Genomic DNA, 15,537 nt, shown 5'->3' on the forward strand with positions numbered 1-15,537 from the left:
GTAAGGAAATTTAAATCCATAAAATTCGCTGTTTTAATCCAAACTTAAAGCATTCGAGTTTCATGTATACTATACATCTATCCCGCTTTACTTTTCTACACGCAAATCAATATTAAATCCACTGTAATACAGATGCATATCTTCTTTGCCATAAACTTCCCATAATCAACATTTTGATTTCTTCTCTCTATCCAAAAACATTTTTGAATGTAATTTTTATTTATTTTTTGACGTGATAAAGTCTTATAAATGGATGAACCATGAACCCGTCCCACCTCATATTTTTAGCAGTGCGGTATGGATTTCAATTAAAAATCTTCTATAGCTTATTTGAAAGATAATAACTTAAAGGTGAATACTAATGAAGGATTTTGAAAAATTCAATCATTAAATAGGGTAAATAGGGATAAAGAAAAATTGAAAAAAGTGGCTATTTTCTAAACACGACGTTGTGGAAATTTGAAAAAATTCTAGAAAATTTCAAAACCAAGTTATTAATGGTTTCTTAAAACATAACAAATTTAATAAAATTTGATACTTAAAAACATATAATATTTTAATTTTATACAAAATAGGTTAGAAAAATGTTGACCATAATATAAGCTTTTTTCGAAATAAAAACGAAAATGTGTTTTTTAACAACTAGAATTTGACTTTAACTGGCTGCCATTTTGTAGTAACTCACTTTAATACAATGAAATAACATACAACGATAGAAAATATTATAATGAAGAGAATGAATGTTCATTTTTTGGCCTGAGACGACATACTGGAGCAAAGATATTAGCTTGGAAGTAAAATATCCCAATAAATGCATTTTTGTGAATAAATCCGCTAAAAAGAATGATCAGGTGGTGAGAAATTGGGTTTAAGCCTTTTAAAAATACCTCTATCGATCCTTGAAATAAAAACTGACAGTGCCTCTGTGCGCAAGGTCAAATGAAGCTTTGACTGGAGTATAAGGTTATGATGGCCATACGCATGCATGTGCAAATTGGTATTTTAAAATGATTTTTGACCAGATAATAGGCAGGACTATATTTTTCAATCAATTTTGTATTCACAATTTTGAGATAACGGTAAAATAAAGTTATTTTTTTAATACGTTCTATGTTTTGTTCTGAGGTACATAAAAAAATGATTTAACTTTACTGAGCATGCTGATAATATTACCTTTATTTAATATATCACAGTACATTTACTACAAGCTACACAATGTGGAGATCTATTTGATCAGTTTGAAATTTCGACATGATTGGCTTTAAAAAATTCTTAACTTTTTTTGTAGGCATCGTAGAAATATAATTGAATCCTCATATAAGAGGTGGATTTAATGGTGTTACAACATAAAAACGATTGAGTTTTTTTTTGCTTTTTTTGATAAAAATAGATGGGGTTCAAAAAATTCTAGCTCTTTTTGTAGATGTCGCACAGGCATGGTTGATATGAATATTTTGTGCTGAAACAATAGGCTTTCAGATGGTATAAAATTTATTAAATAAAAAAAGATATAAAAAATGGATAAAATAGTGTTAGAAGAAAAAACGTTTGATTTTTTCACTTTTTTCGCATGAAAAATGATTTTTTTCAATAAATTATTTTTACAAAACATACAGATAGAAATATGTATGTAGGGTCTTAATCTTTAGCTTAAGTTCTTTAACATAAGAATTATGATCTTTTACAAGAAAGTTGACAAATAAAAAATTTTTAGATCATTTTTACTAAATTTTACTGCTGCGCTGCGGTGTGAACTAGATATTGCAGATCTTCAATGGATGGGTTCTTCGTCGACTTTTTTAATACCGATGGTAAAAAATCGATCAACAAAATGTCGATAAAAATATTATTATTGGTATAGACGCCGAGGCCGGTTAAGCAAATGCCCTAAAATCGATTAAGGACCTTTTTGGAAAGGTCCCAGATGTGCCCCCTACCCAAAATGCAAAACTAATTTAAACTTAGACAGTTCCTGTTTCCAACCAACATATGAATTGAAATTCATAAATCGTAAACAAATAGAATGTATTAATTAAAAAAAAATTGAATTTATTGGGTGAATGAATCCGCATCAGAGGTACCTTATCTTTATCATATAACTACCAACTTTTTTAACATATTATTTTCTTTGTTCACCTATGCTGATTGTACTGTAATGTTTTATCATTAATTCACAATGCACTTTATCATATCATTTTAAAATAAGTGGGTACTAAAATATATAAAAACCAGACAGATGATACATAGTAAATATTTAATTTAAATACAAAACAAGTAGAAAAGTACATACAATATACACCTGGCTATCTTACTTAATCGCACTAAAACTTTCAGATAAAAATGCGATTATTCTTATCAATCATAAATATCGTTGTTTATTTTTCTATCTCAATCTCATCAATTTTGATATATGTATGTATATATCAGTTTAGTATAACCGGATTTTAAAAGGTAAAATTGGTATTGTATGTGTAAAAATGCAAACAAATTTTAAAAAATGTTATGCAGCTATCGGTATTGTTTGGTTCTAACCAAAAGTAGTAATAAAAACAAGTTTAGGACCTTAAGGTTTAAATAAGTAGATGACTGGATTCATAAAAAAATAGTTTAGAAAACAAACGGAAACACTAGGATAGCTATGCTTTTTCCCTAGGCCACGGACCAAGAACTCAAAGATCATCGAAATATAATCGTGTATCATGTACCATTTTCATTGCTACAAAAAATTTCATGTAAAAGATTACCACACAACCTTAGTGGGAGAGGCTCTATGACTGTATTTCAAATTTTCGTATGATCAAAATTTTGAAGAACGGCGTCATTGAAGTTAAAATTACTGGTTAGTGGCCAAAATTGCCAGAAAGTAAAAATAAAAATGTTGCATAGAGAGAGTAGAAGAAAATGCAGAGATATTCATAAATGCAGATTATAGGAAGATGATGTCGAAGAGGAACATGTTTGTCTGCATCATGCCTTTAGTTCAAAAGTACGAATTGCAGGTACATATACATATATCTACCCCTCTTATACTTTTCAGCATGCTGATCAATGTAAATCCACCAGAAGTCTTCTCGAGGACGAACCGAACAAACAAATTTGTAGAATTTTCTCAGCCCTTCCCCAAAATATTATCCAAAAAGCTGCTCGTTTTGCTGCTAGACTGAGAGCCGTATGTTGTGTTGCGAGTTAGGAGCGCCTTTGATATAGAAAGTAGGCAAAACTAGAAAAAGTACGTATACGCCATACTTTTTTTTAAATGGCTTATTTAGGTTATATTTTGATAATTATTTTAAATTTATATAAATGTTTTTTATATGTTTGTAATGCACTTTGCTTTACTTACTTAAAAAAGGTCTATCATAAAAAATTGTAAATAGGTATACTCAGAGAACAAAATAGTTATTATCGAAATAACTATTAAAATAGTAAAAAAAATAGTTATTTTTGACTATTTTAATAGTCAATTGAATTACTCGTATTCTCCAAATTAAGTATTAAATAGTCAATTTTAACTATTAAAATAGTTAAATGTGACTATTTAAATAGCCAATAATGACTATTTAATAGTCTATAATGACTATTTAATAGTCAATAATGACTATTTAATAGTCAATAATGACTATTTAAAATAGTTATCCCGGTTTTAACTATTAAAATAGTTACTTTTTTTCTTTGTGTACTTGTACTTCAGAATTTAAAAGTATGCACGAAATGTGGATGGAAAATGTTTTTTTTTTTTTTGGAACTCAAGATACATTTTTTTGATCTAATGGTTTAACCTAATGGTTTAACAAACATTTAAAAACAGTAGTTTATTTTTTCGGAGGCCCCGATGATTTATTATTTTTTTGGCCCCAGAAGTAATATTTTGGGGCATCGGAAAGATAATATTTTTTTCTTAAATACATTTTTTATCCATGCTTAATTACGCCCATATTATTCAATAGTTTAAAAATACATCTGGATGTAAGGAAATTTAAATCCATAAAATTCGCTGTTTTAATCCAAACTTAAAGCATTCGAGTTTCATGTATACTATACATCTATCCCGCTTTACTTTTCTACACGCAAATCAATATTAAATCCACTGTAATACAGATGCATATCTTCTTTGCCATAAACTTCCCATAATCAACATTTTGATTTCTTCTCTCTATCCAAAAACATTTTTGAATGTAATTTTTATTTATTTTTTGACGTGATAAAGTCTTATAAATGGATGAACCATGAACCCGTCCCACCTCATATTTTTAGCAGTGCGGTATGGATTTCAATTAAAAATCTTCTATAGCTTATTTGAAAGATAATAACTTAAAGGTGAATACTAATGAAGGATTTTGAAAAATTCAATCATTAAATAGGGTAAATAGGGATAAAGAAAAATTGAAAAAAGTGGCTATTTTCTAAACACGACGTTGTGGAAATTTGAAAAAATTCTAGAAAATTTCAAAACCAAGTTATTAATGGTTTCTTAAAACATAACAAATTTAATAAAATTTGATACTTAAAAACATATAATATTTTAATTTTATACAAAATAGGTTAGAAAAATGTTGACCATAATATAAGCTTTTTTCGAAATAAAAACGAAAATGTGTTTTTTAACAACTAGAATTTGACTTTAACTGGCTGCCATTTTGTAGTAACTCACTTTAATACAATGAAATAACATACAACGATAGAAAATATTATAATGAAGAGAATGAATGTTCATTTTTTGGCCTGAGACGACATACTGGAGCAAAGATATTAGCTTGGAAGTAAAATATCCCAATAAATGCATTTTTGTGAATAAATCCGCTAAAAAGAATGATCAGGTGGTGAGAAATTGGGTTTAAGCCTTTTAAAAATACCTCTATCGATCCTTGAAATAAAAACTGACAGTGCCTCTGTGCGCAAGGTCAAATGAAGCTTTGACTGGAGTATAAGGTTATGATGGCCATACGCATGCATGTGCAAATTGGTATTTTAAAATGATTTTTGACCAGATAATAGGCAGGACTATATTTTTCAATCAATTTTGTATTCACAATTTTGAGATAACGGTAAAATAAAGTTATTTTTTTAATACGTTCTATGTTTTGTTCTGAGGTACATAAAAAAATGATTTAACTTTACTGAGCATGCTGATAATATTACCTTTATTTAATATATCACAGTACATTTACTACAAGCTACACAATGTGGAGATCTATTTGATCAGTTTGAAATTTCGACATGATTGGCTTTAAAAAATTCTTAACTTTTTTTGTAGGCATCGTAGAAATATAATTGAATCCTCATATAAGAGGTGGATTTAATGGTGTTACAACATAAAAACGATTGAGTTTTTTTTTGCTTTTTAAAAATGTTAGGAAATTTTTTTAATAATATAAAAAATTTATTTAAAAAAAATCGATTTTTTTTTCTTAAAATTCTTTTTTATACATGAAATAAAATGGCATACTTGGTTTTGTGTAAAAGATTATTTAAAACGGTCTTTAGTCAATTATAAAAACAATTTTTTTTCACTACTTAGGTATAAATTCCATAAAAATATCAAATTTTAAACTTTCCATAATTTTGTTCAATACAAAGCTTTAACATTAAAAAAACTTTTACCGTAAGATCAAGTACGTGTGACCCCTGTCGTGCAATTTATTATTTTTTGAAACAAAAGCACACAACTCGGAACCACCAAAAATTTACAATACATTTAAAAACATTTAAATAAATAAAAACATTTAAATATATGTATTTAATAATTTAAAACCATTAAAATAAATTAAATAATTTCTGAAATTTAAATAAAAAGGTTTTTAAGTCAGTACTAGTACAATTGTATTTTACCAACCCTGGAACAGGTATAAAAATAAAGTCCAACACTACTATCAAGTGGCATCACCCAAATTAAAACCAAACCATCACAAAAGTCAAAAATTAAAGATGGAGGTTGGCTTGACTGTCATTCGCATTCCATCGTTGTTCGCATAAAGTCGCGCTTGACACCGTCGCTCCACAAATTAAAAGTTATTATATTTTGTATTCATCATCTGTATTTGGGTGTGGTGTGCTTGTGGCTGTTAAAATCATCTATTGTTTGTGAAATTAACTTGATTTTTTTTTCCACTTTTTTCAAGTGCAATAATCTCTTAAAAAATGATGAATGCTATATGTTTGTCAATATTACTAACATTGTTATGCCCGTCGTTTAGTGATGCGCAAAGAACACCAACTATATCCTACATCACACAGGAGCAAATCAAAGACATTGGTGGCACTGTCGAATTCGATTGTTCCGTTCAGTATGCTAAAGAATACTCTGTTGTTTGGATAAAAATGGACAGCGAACCCGTTTTTCTATCAACGGGCAGTACTCTAGTCATAAAAGATTCACGCTTTGCTCTCCGATACGATCCCAACTCGTCCACTTACAAATTACAAGTTAAAGACATCCAAGAAACGGACGCGGGAACATATCAGTGTCAGGTAGTCATTTCGGTGGTACATCGAGTTACGGCTGGTGTTAAGCTGTCCGTGAGGAGGCCACCTGTTATTTCTGATAATTCGACCCAATCAATTGTGGCTTCGGAAGGCAATGAAGTGCAAATGGAGTGTTATGCTGGTGGCTATCCAACCCCAACGATAACCTGGCGTCGCGAGAATAACGCCATCTTACCAACAGGTATGACTTGAAAACTATTATTTCGAAATTTCTATTTAATTATGTAATATTTTTATTTGGTTTCCCCGAAATAAAAATCATTTCAATTTTCGCTGAGTTTAGAGATTTAGACTTAATTGATATTGAGATTAAATTTTGTCTGTACCTTGGTTTGGGTGTAAAATCATTGCATGTACCCTTTCCTTTCGCTCTTCTGTTTCCCCCTATTCATGTAACGAAGCTAAACACTTGCCATTGAATGAATCATCCCAGCAGAGAAGTCGTGTAAGAGAAATGTTTCTTTCTTGTCTATCAAATACAATACAGAAAAGCCTCTAGTTAATATAAAAATACTTTTCCAATGAAATATATTTGTCAACTAGCTTTTGTTAATTGTTGTTCGTATAAAATAGCACCAAAGTAACCAAATTATTATCTCTGATTAATTTTGTATTTAAAAAAAATCAATATTTTCATGCCAAATAAAAAAAAATCACTTGAGACGCTTGGTTTCAAACTCAATCTCACCTTTTTGACATGTTTTGTAATCTAGAATGGCTATAGGGAATTCATGGAACAGTATATGCGCAGGAATAAGATTTTGTTTGCTTAGTTTGCATCGTAGATTCTTAGGTAGGTAGACACATGAAGGTATTAATACAAAATAATTTAAAATATAAATTAAAATTTTGTTTGTCAGAACAAAAAACTGGTTTGATTTTTTAAGAAAAATTAAACACTCGACAAAAATAAAAAAGAAAAATATACCTATACATGTAAACAGGTAGATATTTGTTTTTATTAAAGCTGCAATTACTTTAATCAACTGAATAAGGGTTGATAATTTAAATAAATCTCATACCCGCCTTTTTCTTTAAGTTAACTTGTTCGTTCAAGTTTCTTTTTTTTTTTGTTACATTACGGAGTTATGTTTTATTTTAAGGTAGAAACCTTTCGAATCAATACTTTTTTTTAAGACGTAAATATTAAATGAACAATAAATGAAGATTTAAAAAAAACCCACAGAGGCTTACAACTGTAAAAAATTTTGGCATTCTTTCTTTGCAAAAGTTATTTTAAAGAATTAAGTTCCTTGCCCGAAAACTGATTCAAGGTATGAATTCGCAAGTCTTTTTTATGTTAGGAGCAAAAAAACGGAATGAAATAAATTCTTATATTAAAAACAATAATTTCAATGGATAAAATATTTTTTCTTTAGTCCCATGGTGTCATTTTAAATGTTGAATTTATTTGGGAAAAACATAAAAATGCATACGATATTTTTTTTTTAATGTTAAATTTTCCAGATACTCTTTGTATCAATTTCAGTCTTTTTTTTACGATAGTATTAGCGTTACCTGTCAATATATTGCACTTATGACTTATGAGGTGCACTCTGTTTCAATTTCAGTCGTTTTTCCTTACATACTTTATTTATGTTGATTGAATCTTTAAAAAGTGAACAGATTTTTAAGTTCATTAACATTCGTGTATATCAATTACATCCCATAATTACATTATCGTTTTCACTGAACGCAGTTTGATTCCATTTTTTTTGCTCCTAAGTGTTTTTTATTACTAAAAACATTTACATATTGCATAGATTGCAAAACCATTATAATCAAATCATTCTCTATAAGTGTTACCATTATTTAATTTTGTAGCTCTAAGCTTAAGACTGCTTGTAAAATTGAGAAACCCCTAGCAAATATTGCAATGAATATTAACTTTTATAAAGATATTCATTTTTTTGTTGGTCGGAGTACCCATCATGCAATACCTCGTACGCTAATTTTCAAGTTTTAATTATTGCAACAAAAAATAATAAATAGGGGGTTTCATGCTGAAACATATAAATCCTTAGTTTATATTAAAAAAATATATTGTAAAACCAAAATATACAAAACAAATAAGGCGATTTGTTGAAACGAAACTTAAATATTAAAGCAGAAAATAAACTCGTATTCCCTACTTTTTTTCTCTGCAGACAGTCAGACATAAGGTTTTATATAGAACTTAAGTTTCAGATCATGAATGATTTTATTAATACCTGCTATCAGATCAATTGTGCTATTTTTCTACCTACTAACAAACTTCAACAGAAGTCCTAAAATGAAAACTCAAAGTGTTCCCTCAATAAATAAATTCAGCTTGATTATGTTCATCTTCAATTCTTTCAAGGTATCTCTACATACCTACTTTCCGTAACTGTTAAGATTTCAATTTATTTCAGTTCAAGTAAAAAAAAATGTTACTTCTCTGCTTTTATACATATATGCATATGCACGTCCCTACATACTTAGAATCTAGCCTTTAAAGCAGGTGCAGTAAGAAAGAATTATTTTTCTTTTTTGTGCAAATAGGTTTTTCCAAAACGTAAAATAGAAGGTGCAATAAACAGGTACATAAATCGAACCTTTTTTTGTCTAAAAAGGATATCAGTTTTTAGTGCAACATACATCTACATACCCACATAAAATTCTTATCTACCTGGTTGTGTAAACAATGCAAGGTCAGAGTTGTACACTTGAGTTTAAGATACCTTACCCACACAAAAAGGAAAGAGTATTAGTGATTGAACATCGTAAAAAAATATGGTACGAAATTTGTTGAGAGATAAAAGAAAACCCGAAAAATACATAGTTTTTGTTTGTGTGACCTAAAACTGTTTGAAAACACCTGAATGTATTCCCAAAACTAAGAGATCAAATTTGTAAAAATATAATGTTACGATACTGAAGTTTGTTTAATGTGTAGCTTGCAAGGGTTTTTATACAGTCTAAGCTAAATCATCTAGAGTGATTTTATTATTCATGGGATTTTTAGAATGACTTTGTTTCATATGATAATGACCGGTTGTGGTTACTAATAATTTATTACTTTGAAAAAAAAAAGAAAAAAGATGACGATTTGCTTGGAGTTAACATTTAGTCATTTAAAAACAAAAAAAAAAAAAACGTGATACTCTAAGCAATATTTTTACTCAAAATTTAGTTACCGGTTTTATTTATTTAAATTAGTTATCTTTTTCTTAACTTTTTATTGGAAAGCACCACACAAAGCATTGTGTTATTGTTTTGATATTATCAAGATAAGTAATTTGTTTTGATCTTCACATGAGTTTTGGATTTCAATACACTTTTTGCTTTTAACTGCATGAGAAGAGAAACATGACTGATTAAAGTCTTAAAGTTACGTTATTATAAGCTAGCCCACTCCTCTCCTCAAATCTATATATTGTTTGTTTCTTTGTTTGGATAAGAAAATAAGAATTCAAACTTTTAAATGATAAATTTAAAGTTTTAAAGCCGGCAGAAAATTTTAAAGCGGGAATTGATAATATGTAGTTTAATAACATTTAGAAAATTTGCTTCTGGGGTCGAGTGGGCTAAGGTTATAGTTGACAGTCATGTACAATTTTGTTTCTTTATGTTTGTATAGCACACAAAAAATCAAATCCGACTCTCAACTATCACTTTAACCTATTCGGCCCCTGGGGTGTATCACAGAAAAATAAGTCTTGCGCGTATACCCAGTTTTCAGAGCGAATTCTGATATCGTTTCAATTGCATGGTTTAAATAAATCGTTAGCCCACCATGTCGAAGTTTGTTACCATATACATATTTCTCAAAGATTTCTTAATTGTTCCGGAAAATCGGGCTTTTAAGAAAGCCAAATCTTAATATTATATCCTTCATTTAGTTTGATATTTGAAGGTTTTAAAAATTGTGGTTTTGACATATTTAGACATACCTTAAAATTGTATTATAAAATGGTTTAAAATATAAAATAATATAAAAACTTACAACAACAACAAATTTTGTTTACTTTAAAATTTAAAGTCAATGACACAAATATAATGAAAATCAGTTCTGGCTAAAAAAATCACTGTTTATCATCTTTTTCAGTTGGCCTTTTTGACGCAGTAAATTTTTGAACAATCTTAATCGAAGTCTGATGCTCTTTAAAATCCCTAGAGTTAAAAAATTATACAAATCATTTAAGCATTTAATGTTAATTTGCAATGGCTTAATCTTAATTCTCCTTATTCTTATCAATTTATTATCGGTCATTGATTCAATAGCCAGTCTTTAAAGACCAATTGTTTGTGTTCTTGTTTATAATTACCAAAATCCAAGCTCTTATTAGCCTTATTTCTTTGGAGGTGGCAAAAAACTACAAGAACTTTAATAGCGATCTAATTACTCAAGCAGAAGAGCATGATTAGTTATAGTAGTAAATGTAATAGAATTTTAAGAATTTTTTGTTTGAGCAATTTTACTACTTTTTCAAAAAGGATTTCGACTTATTTTTAAAACGAATTAAAAAATTAAGTAGGATCCCCAACACCAATTATATTTTTAAAAAAATTACTTGTTATCAATTCAATTTTAACTAACCTTTTTCGTTGACCTTTTCTGTGTATTTAATTGTTGAGCAATTAATCTTAAAACGTTAAATTTTTAATCAACTTTTTATGCTCTTCATGAACTCAAGAGTTTAAAATACTTGAGTCAACGGAACAATATAACACTTGCAGTTAGTATTGCACGACTTAATCTTAGTTTCCACAATTCTTATCAATTATATCATCGCATTGTTCGTTGATTCAATAGGCTGTCCTTTAAGAGAATTAAATTTTTATTTTCAATATAAAAAAAAACTCTGATACCATCTCTAAATGAGCGCTATATTTTGTTGATCTAAATTTATTAAATTATATTAGGTTAGGTACTCATAAACATATCCCCTTTTCCGAATTTCAACCCAAAACATTTCTTCGGGTAAAAATAAAAGTTACAACGACAATATAGTAAAACCATTATGTTTACAAACAGTTATCAAGGTGGAAATTGTTGAAAAATATTAATTAGTTTAAGTAAAACCGCTTTTTTTATGTTTATACTTAGATTTTTTCTATTTACATTGAAAAATTTATTATTTTTTTGGGTTTTCGTAGCGTTTGTATTTTAGAATTTGTAGAATTTTATTTTCACTATTTAAAATTTGACATTTAAAATTGACCAAGAACATGAATAGGTTATTCAAAATGGTTATTAAATATTTCATTTCATTTTTATTTATTTCAAAAAGCCGTGAGATGTACATAATACTCACCAATGATCTGCTGCAGACTTTTTCAAAAACTTCAATAGGTACTATATTTAAGTGAAACTTCTTAAAACAGTTTCTCATTAAAAGATCTCGAAACATGTGTTTGAGAAATAGTTACATAAGGTTTTTGATCTTAGACTCCTTTCCAGTCAATACACAATCAACGTTCCGCATAGTGTTTGGTGTGGCATGAATTTAATCGTGGGATAATAATTATTACCGCATTCCAAAATCTCTTATAAACTTGATTATAAGAATCATGAGCCATCTGAACTCTCATATTTTTCCAACTTTTCCCTTTTAAGAGTCTTAAACAATTGACGGTAACGTCTGATAGCTCCTTCCAATCTGTTAAGAATTTGTTCGTCTTCCACAAACTGTCCTTAAGCATAGCAAAATAAACTGGACTATTTTCATTTCACTTCCAGGTTTGACTTTTTATCTGAATTATTTGAAGATCACCTAAATTTAATTTGAGAGTCGCTTTATTTTTCAATATTAAAAAAAAAACGTTTTCACAAAAATCTTTGCACAAACAAAATTTCTTTTATGTTATCATCTTTCTCCACACAGTCTAATTTATATGCAAAATTATACTTTTGTATAATGGTAAATGACTCATTGTCATTTACCTTAGCTGTCAACAGGTGTTCTTGTTTATTTTTTTTTTTTATTCTATTTATGCATACTTCCGATGTCAAAATAAATGAATGAGTATGAATATATTTCCAAGGTTACCGTACTGACCTCTTCTGCAAATCAATTAAAGACTTTCATTCATATAATGCTGAAGTTAGATTTTTTTTCGATTTACTATTTTTTTCGAATTAAGTTTATGTTTAAAAAGAGTATGATAGACATGCCCTTTTTTTAAACTTGTGTGCACCATGAAGTTCAGGTATAAAAATAGAGCTTTGACTTATTCATATATAAGGGTTGAGGTAATCTAACTTGTCGTATTTATTGATTCATCATTAAATTTATATTTAGTCTATTTTCTATGTAGATAGTTATGAAAAATCAATAAAGAAAACAGAATAATAAACTAAACACTGTCTTCCTCTTTCAGATAGCGCAACTTACACCGGAAATATTCTAAAAATAAACTCTGTTAAAAAAGAAGACCGTGGAACTTATTATTGCGTAGCTGACAATGGTGTAAGCAAGGGTGATCGTCGTAATATCAACGTGGAAGTTGAATTTGCCCCAGTAATAACTGTCCCACGTCCAAGACTTGGCCAGGCTCTTCAATACGATATGGACTTGGAATGTCACATTGAAGCTTATCCACCACCAGCCATTGTTTGGTTGAAGGATGATATTCAACTTTCAAACAATCAACATTACAGCATCTCACATTTTGCCACTGCTGATGAATTCACAGATTCAACATTGCGAGTAATAACCATTGAAAAGCGACAATATGGCGATTATGTGTGTAAAGCTGTTAACAAGCTAGGACAAGCCGATGCTAAAGTAAATCTATTCGAAACAGTCATTCCAGTTTGTCCACCGGCTTGCGGTCAGGCATATTATGGCGGTGCTGTTCATTTAACAGACACAACATTTGCTACTATAGGCATCTTGTTGGCAGCTCTATTTGCTAGATAAATAACGAAGTTATATCCTGCTTAAATATTGTTTTTTATATTTTAATTTTGTTTGCAGCTTAAATTATTTTTGTTTTCAAAAATGCTTGGTGGACAACATCAATTTAATTGCTTTCTCAAACATTCCCGTCCACTTTAAGTATGTAATTTGATTTTTTTTTTATAATTTTTTTTTTAATTAATATTACATTCCAATTAATCCCGTCCATATACCCTCGATACGAATTTTTCGAATAACATATATTTCTTTTAAGAATCTCAAGTATGTAGGTATATTCCAACTTTTTCACACTTTTGTGTGTGTTTTAAGTTATTTTTTTTTTAAATTATATTTAACGAACCAATCAAAGTTGTGAGACTCGATATTGCAATTTATTTTACATCACAGTAAAAAATGAAAATTTATACAAAATCAAATAAATTAAAGTAATAAATTGAGTAATGTAATATGTATTAGTTTTAAGTAGTCTACTTTTATTTAAGATAAAAAAATTAAATTTTCAAAAATTAAAAATCTGTGTTTCAACACATATCACAATACAATAAGAATGTAATATGTATCCAAGTATATTGTATACATAAAAATCCAAATGTAGCCTTCTTTTAAATAATGAATGATTCTGTTATTCAGAAGTAGTGCATTATTAAAATATATTGACATGTACAATATTTATACAACATTTATTAAATACAAAAAAATTTGGCCTTATAATTGAAAAAAATAAATATACACATTTTATAGACGCGTATACCGTATACAACTTTTTTTTATACATTTCTAAAGAATAAACAATAATTATTACGAAAATCAGTTTTGTTTGTTTATTGAAGAAAATATTTTAAAATTATGTATTTACTTTACTTCCAGCTCGGTGCATTTGAATATTTATGTCGTTTTCAATACAATTATTCGATTCAATTTTGGTTTATTGAACTTGCTATTAACAATTGACTTAAAATAACTTATTTATAAGTATAAGTGTTCATCCAGTATACGCATAGCATTAATGTACCGAGGACTTTGAAGTAATAGCCTTCATCGACTTGACTATTTTTCTAAAAAGAAGAAACCTGGAAAATATTGACTGTATTACAAAATGTTTTCTATTGTGAAGGGGAAACGTTTGGTACAAAAATTGATCATTAGTCAGAATAGATCTATTGAGAACAAAACATTTCCCAATGGAAGAATGGAACACTTTTTTTCGAGTTTGTTGGTAACATGAAAAGTTTCCTTCGGGCTCTATACTGCCCATAATCTCGTAAAGGCCCTAACCACAAAATTTTTGATTTTGATTTTTTTGCATTTTTGGAGTTAGGGCATTGTCTTTGATTTATTCTCATTTATTTTTTTAGCCTAGGTCTTCAAATATGTCAGAAAATTCAAATTGTACTTTTGATTTTTTTCACTTTTATATGCAAATTGCGATATTAAATTTAGTGTTTCCCCCTATAACTCAGAAGTAAGAAAAGTGTAGTTAGGGCCTTTGCGAGATTATGGGCAGTATAGGTATCGGCAACAAATTTTACAGAGGAATTTAGCTATCATTTCAAATGGTTTTTTTTATTCTTTTGAAATAGGTATGTACTATTAATTTCGGAGAAAAAACAAATTTATGAGGGAAACAAAATTCCCCTGGAAAAAAAAATATTCCGAGTTAAACAAAATTCCCCTGAAAATTCACAATAGTGCAATTAAAATAATGAACGTTACGATTTGAAATGTGTGGCTATGGGCGTCTTTCTATTACACTGCACAACAAAATTAAAGTTTTTGTATGATGAATAAACCAAACAATACTTTTCCAAAGGTTTTTGATGTGCTGAGCTCGAATCCGAATTCAGAAATATTCTATCAGCACCCGTTTTTAAAATATTACCGCTAGAAAATGCAAAAACACCTGTTTCTGAAGTTATGCTGAGGGAATTTTTTTCAACACTTTTTGAAGGTTTGTATAAGAATTGCTTTTCTTCTTTAAAAATCTGTTTAAATCTTTGCGATATCTTTTTTATATTCCGAGATATTTTAATTTGAAGTTAGTGCAGTTTGAAATAACGTTATTGATAAAATAAGCCAAAACACACGTACTTAAACTTAAGATATCTCGGATAATAAAACAGATATCGGAAGATTTAAACAGATTTTCAAAGAAGAAAAACAGTTCTTA

At 28.6% G+C, this 15,537-nt stretch overlaps 2 protein-coding genes across 2 annotated transcripts in view; one reads left to right on the forward strand and one right to left on the reverse strand.

The window, feature by feature from the left end:
* The window catches only part of LOC129905578 (sestrin homolog), a 36,344-nt gene extending 29,037 nt beyond the window's left edge, over positions 1 to 7,307 (reverse strand). The window contains exons 1-2 of the mRNA XM_055981087.1: positions 7,172 to 7,307; positions 6,810 to 6,952 (exon numbers count right to left, since the gene is read on the reverse strand). The gene's annotated coding sequence lies outside the window, so the exon portion shown is untranslated. The remainder of the gene's footprint in view (positions 1 to 6,809; positions 6,953 to 7,171) is intronic.
* Positions 5,940 to 14,136, forward strand: LOC129905581 (lachesin). The gene is made up of 2 exons (XM_055981094.1): positions 5,940 to 6,664; positions 12,829 to 14,136. The coding sequence occupies exons 1-2, from the start codon at positions 6,139 to 6,141 to the stop codon at positions 13,368 to 13,370; spliced, it is 1,068 nt and encodes a 355-aa protein (XP_055837069.1). The 5' UTR covers positions 5,940 to 6,138; the 3' UTR covers positions 13,371 to 14,136.
* The last annotated feature ends 1,401 nt before the right edge of the window (positions 14,137 to 15,537 follow it).

The sequence above is a fragment of the Episyrphus balteatus genome, chromosome 1 (assembly GCF_945859705.1).
Source record: "Episyrphus balteatus chromosome 1, idEpiBalt1.1, whole genome shotgun sequence".
Lineage (NCBI taxonomy): Eukaryota > Metazoa > Arthropoda > Insecta > Diptera > Syrphidae > Episyrphus > Episyrphus balteatus.

Coding starts and splice junctions, on each gene's coding strand:
- LOC129905581 (XM_055981094.1), top strand. CDS start 6,139: ATGATGAATGCTATATGTTTGTCAATATTACTAACATTGTTATGCCCG. Junction 6,665..12,828: donor TAACGCCATCTTACCAACAG/GTATGACTTGAA, acceptor TTCCTCTTTCAG/ATAGCGCAACTTACACCGGA.